Here is a 5000-nt window from a genome sequence, read left to right as displayed (position 1 = left end):
AAACCTTGATGACCCTGGCTCTGCTGGCCGGAAAATTATTCAGTTGATACAAGCACTGAAAGAAGTCAAAGGTAAATTTATAAATTTATTTTCTATTTATTATCTTCACCAAATTTTCATATTATTGACAGTTTATATTTTAAATGTTTATAGATGCAAAACACAGGCTCTAGTTGTCCACGTCTGTATTTATTTTAGTTGACTTGTTAGTTTTTTTACAAAGTTCTTTATTTTATGTGAATATTGGTAACCTGTAGAATATTTGATGTGTACTACTAGGATCATTACGATAACTTGCAGTATAAACAAAGAAAAACTCAGGTTTAACTTGCTTGTCAACTTCTAAAATTTGCCAATTTTTTGATCTAGAGTAAAAGCACACACTGCAGTACTGTATTTAATATGGCCATGCTCTGCAGCATTTACTTAAACTTCAAGGACAAATTCTACATTGTTTTGAAAAAAAGACACATGCAGTGTAATGCAATCCTTCATTGATTATGTTTCGCCCACACAGTGGGCTTTATCAAGTCACTGTGTGGGTGAACAGTAGTCAATAAAGGATCATATTATACTGCATTTGTGTTTTTTCTTCCTTCGTGTTGGTGTTTTATACCATTTATCACCACTACATCTTTTGTTGAAGTGGTATGTGATTTTTTTACTTCAGAGTTTCATGGTCTGGAATCAAGTGCAGGAGTGGTGCAGGCTGTGGGTGAGGTTGTTTCAGCCCTCCAAGCATTGGTGCGTGTAGCAGGAGTGACAGAGGACAATCTGATCACCCTCTCTCTCATTTCTGACCTCTCCTATGCCTGGATATTGGTTGATGAATACACACCCATCATGCAGGTTAGTTGCAGACTGAATATATTAGATGTTCTGTTACACTGTAATGACTTTTTATGATATATACATAGCATTAAAATATGGAAGCAAGGGGCTAGTAACTTCTTCTCCTGTATGTTTTACTAAATTTAAAACGAGAAACTTTCGTTTTCCTTTTGGGCCACCCCATCTCAGTGGGATGCAGCCGGTGCATTGAAAGAAGAAAGAAGAAGTATTACCCCTTTCACTGTTGAGACCCCTGATCCTGAACTCATACTGTGTTGAAGAATTTTCAGAAAAAAAAAAGATTTTTTCTTATGAAATGATAGAGAATCTTTTCCCAATGGTAATGACAACAAAAGTACAAAATTTGATGGAAAACTTATGAAATTATGGTCTCACGAAGTTAGTGGTCTCGGCGATATATACATGCATTGGCGATTTTGCCCACTTTGAGCTCAATTTTCGGATAATTCCATTGTTCCAGTTGACTAAACTCATAGCTAATTCTTTAGCACTGTTTGTTCTATTGATTGAGTACAAGAAACCGCCCATTTACCGATTTCAGCTACCCAGTAAAGTGGTCAGAAATTGGCAGTTTGGCCAATTTCAAAAGATGCTGATTTCAAAATAGGGTCCAGAATAAGCAATGCAAACATTCCTGGCACTAAAATAACATTTTCTCTGTTCATTAGTCACATCTCCAGGCCCCTCTTGCTTTCCATTTTGCATTTTTATTCTCACAAAGAATAGAAGAGTTACTGTTATGCAGACTACTGCATTATTATATAATTGTATAAATAATGTCAACCCACCTGTGACTGCTTATTAGACTGGCCTGTTGGACATGTATTGGACGGTGACATCATTTGTTTACTCTTGAACATTGGCAAAAATTGAACATTTCTGCTACTTTGAGCTCAATTTCAAGGTACTTTTCATAATGAAACCAATCAAAATCGTCTCTATTTCTGTGATATACAGTGGAACCTTGAAAATCGAACATACCAAATATCGAACGTTTCGAAAATAAGACCATTTTTTCGGACAAACTGTGTACCAAAAATCGAACGCGTTTCAAATTTCGGACTGCCAGGTACGGGACCTGTCCGCTGGCCCGCTCTGTCCGCGTCCCCGTGCAGGCGCCGTGAGCAGTCTAGCTTTGTTTATGCTTGAGTGAACACTAACCTGCGATCTCATTCACACATTTTATGATTATTTAATTGTGTTTAGTGCTTGTGGGGCTGTGAAATAAGCTGCCATGGGCCCAAAGAAACTTGCTAGTGGTACCCCTGTGGTAAAGAAAGTGAGAAACACCATAGATGTGAAGAAGGAAATAATACAGAAGTATGAGATTGGAGTGGGACTTGTTGAGCTTGCCAGGATGCACAGAGGACTGTGGACAGTTATTTTGTGAGACAGAAACAGACGACTGTGGACACTTATTTTGTGAGACAGAAACAGACGACTGTGGAGTTATTTTGTGAGACAGACGATTGTGGACAGTTATTTTGTGAGACAGAAATGGACGACTGTGGACAGTTATTTTGTGAGACAGAAACAGACGACTGTGGATAGTTATTTTGTGAGACAAACAGACGATTGTGGATAGTTATTTTGTGAGACAGAAACAGTGGACTGTAGACAGTTATTTTGTGAGACTGGGGTCCAATGACTCTCAAGCTGGTCCTAGTGGCATTAAAATACAGAGAAGGGAAGCAACCCCAGAGAGGGCTTTGATACCGGAAGTCCTCATGGAGGGGGATTCTCCTTCCAAACAATAACCCCAACTCCCTCTCTCCTCCTCCCTATCTTCCAGATGCCATCACCAATCTTCAATAAAGGTAAGTAAAAATGTTATTTTATATTACTATACATAATTAAAGACTATAGCATTTGTTGTGTGCATGTAAAACTGTAATTAATCTCTATAAAATGTATTATTTTTGTGAATATTTTTGGGTTTCTGGAATGGATTAATTGTATTTCCATTATTTCTTATGGGAAATATTGCTTCGAATTTCAGACTTTTTGAATTTAGAACTAGCTCCTGGAACGGATTAAGTTCGATTTTTGAGGTTCTACTGTATCTTCTATTCTATCAAATGAGACCAAGAAAATGAGAATTTTTTTTTTTTTTTTTTTTTTTAAACAAGTCGGCCGTCTCCCACCGAGGCAGGGTGACCCAAAAAAAGAAAGAAAATCCCCAAAAAGAAAATACTTTCATCATCATTCAACACTTTCACCACACTCGCACATTATCACTGTTTTTGCAGAGGTGCTCAGAATACAACAGTCTAGAAGCATACACATATAAAGATACACAACATATCCCTCCAAACTGCCAATATCCCAAACCCCTCCTTTAAAGTGCAGGCATTGTACTTCCCATTTCCAGGACTCAAGTCCGACTATATGAAAATAACCGGTTTCCCTGAATCCCTTCACTAAATATTACCCTGCTCACACTCCAACAGATCGTCAGGTCCCAAGTACCATTCGTCTCCATTCACTCCTATCTAACACGCTCACGCACGCTTGCTGGAAATCCAAGCCCCTTACCCACAAAACCTCCTTTACCCCCTCTCTCCAACCCTTTCGAGGACGACCCCTACCCCGCCTTCCTTCCCCTATAGATTTATATGCTTTCCATGTCATTCTACTGTGATCCATTCTCTCTAAATGACCAAACCACCTCAACAACCCCTCTTCTGCCCTCTGACTAATACTTTTATTAACTCCACACCTTCTCCTAATTTCCACACTCCGAATTTTTTGCATAATATTTACACCACACATTGCCCTTAGACAGGACATCTCCGCTGCCTCCAACCGTCTCCTTGCTGCTGCATTTACCACCCAAGCTTCACACCCATATAAGAGTGTTGGTACTACTATACTTTCATACATTCCCTTCTTTGCCTCCATAGATAACGTTTTTTGACTCCACATATACCTCAACGCACCACTCACCTTTTTTCCCTCATCAATTCTATGATTAACCTCATCCTTCATAAATCCATCCGCCGACACGTCAACTCCCAAGTATCTGAAAACATTCACTTCTTCCATACTCCTCCTCCCCAATTTGATATCCAATTTTTCTTTATCTAAATCATTTGACACCCTCATCACCTTACTCTTTTCTATGTTCACTTTCAACTTTCTACCTTTACACACATTCCCAAACTCATCCACTAACCTTTGCAATTTTTCTTTAGAATCTCCCATAAGCACAGTATCATCAGCAAAAAGTAACTGTGTCAATTCCCATTTTGAATTTGATTCCCCATAATTTAATCCCACCCCTCTCCCAAACACCCTAGCATTTACTTCCTTTACAACCCCATCTATAAATATATTAAACAACCATGGTGACATTACACATCCCTGTCTAAGACCTACTTTTACCGGGAAGTAGTCTCCCTCTCTTCTACACACCCTAACCTGAGCCTCACTATCCTCATAAAAACTCTTTACAGCATTTAATAACTTACCACCTATTCCATATACTTGCAACATCTGCCACATTGCTCCTCTATCCACTCTATCATATGCCTTTTCTAAATCCATAAATGCAATAAAAACCTCCCTATCTTTATCTAAATACTGTTCACATATATGCTTCAATGTAAACACCTGATCTACACATCCCCTACCCACTCTAAAACCTCCTTGCTCATCCGCAATCCTACATTCTGTCTTACCTCTAATTCTTTCAATTATAACCCTACCGTACACTTTTCCTGGTATACTCAGTAAGCTTATTCCTCTGTAATTTTTACAGTCTCTTTTGTCCCCTTTCCCTTTATATAAAGGGACTATACATGCTCTCTGCCAATCCCTAGGTACCTTCCCCTCTTTCATACATTTATTAAACAAAAGTACCAACCACTCCAACACTATATCCCCCCCTGCTTTTAACATTTCTGTCATGATCCCATCAGTTCCAGCTGCTTTACCCCCTTTCATTTTACGTAATGCCTCACGTACCTCCCCCACACTTACATTCTGCTCTTCTTCACTCCTAAAAGATGGTATACCTCCCTGACCAGTGCATGAAATTACTGCCTCTGTTTCTTCCTTAACATTTAAAAGTTCCTCAAAATATTCTCGCCATCTACCCAATACCTCCATCTCCCCATCTACTAACTCCCCTACTCTGTTTTTAACTG

The 5000-nt window shown here is 38.9% G+C and overlaps 1 protein-coding gene across 3 annotated transcripts in view; it reads left to right on the top strand.

Moving 5' to 3' along the window:
* The window catches only part of Strump (WASH complex subunit strump), a 42193-nt gene that overhangs the window by 17775 nt on the left and 19418 nt on the right, over window positions 1-5000 (top strand). For all 3 annotated transcript variants that reach the window (XM_070093242.1, XM_070093240.1, XM_070093241.1), the window contains exons 10-11: window positions 1-71; window positions 671-849. The exon at window positions 1-71 is cut by the window's left edge and continues 152 nt beyond it. In XM_070093242.1, coding sequence (XP_069949343.1) covers window positions 1-71; window positions 671-849 — 250 coding nt within the window. The remainder of the gene's footprint in view (window positions 72-670; window positions 850-5000) is intronic.

This window comes from Cherax quadricarinatus, chromosome 42, assembly GCF_038502225.1.
Source record: "Cherax quadricarinatus isolate ZL_2023a chromosome 42, ASM3850222v1, whole genome shotgun sequence".
In the NCBI taxonomy this organism is placed as follows: domain Eukaryota; kingdom Metazoa; phylum Arthropoda; class Malacostraca; order Decapoda; family Parastacidae; genus Cherax; species Cherax quadricarinatus.
This window is presented reverse-complemented; position numbering and strand designations above follow the sequence as displayed.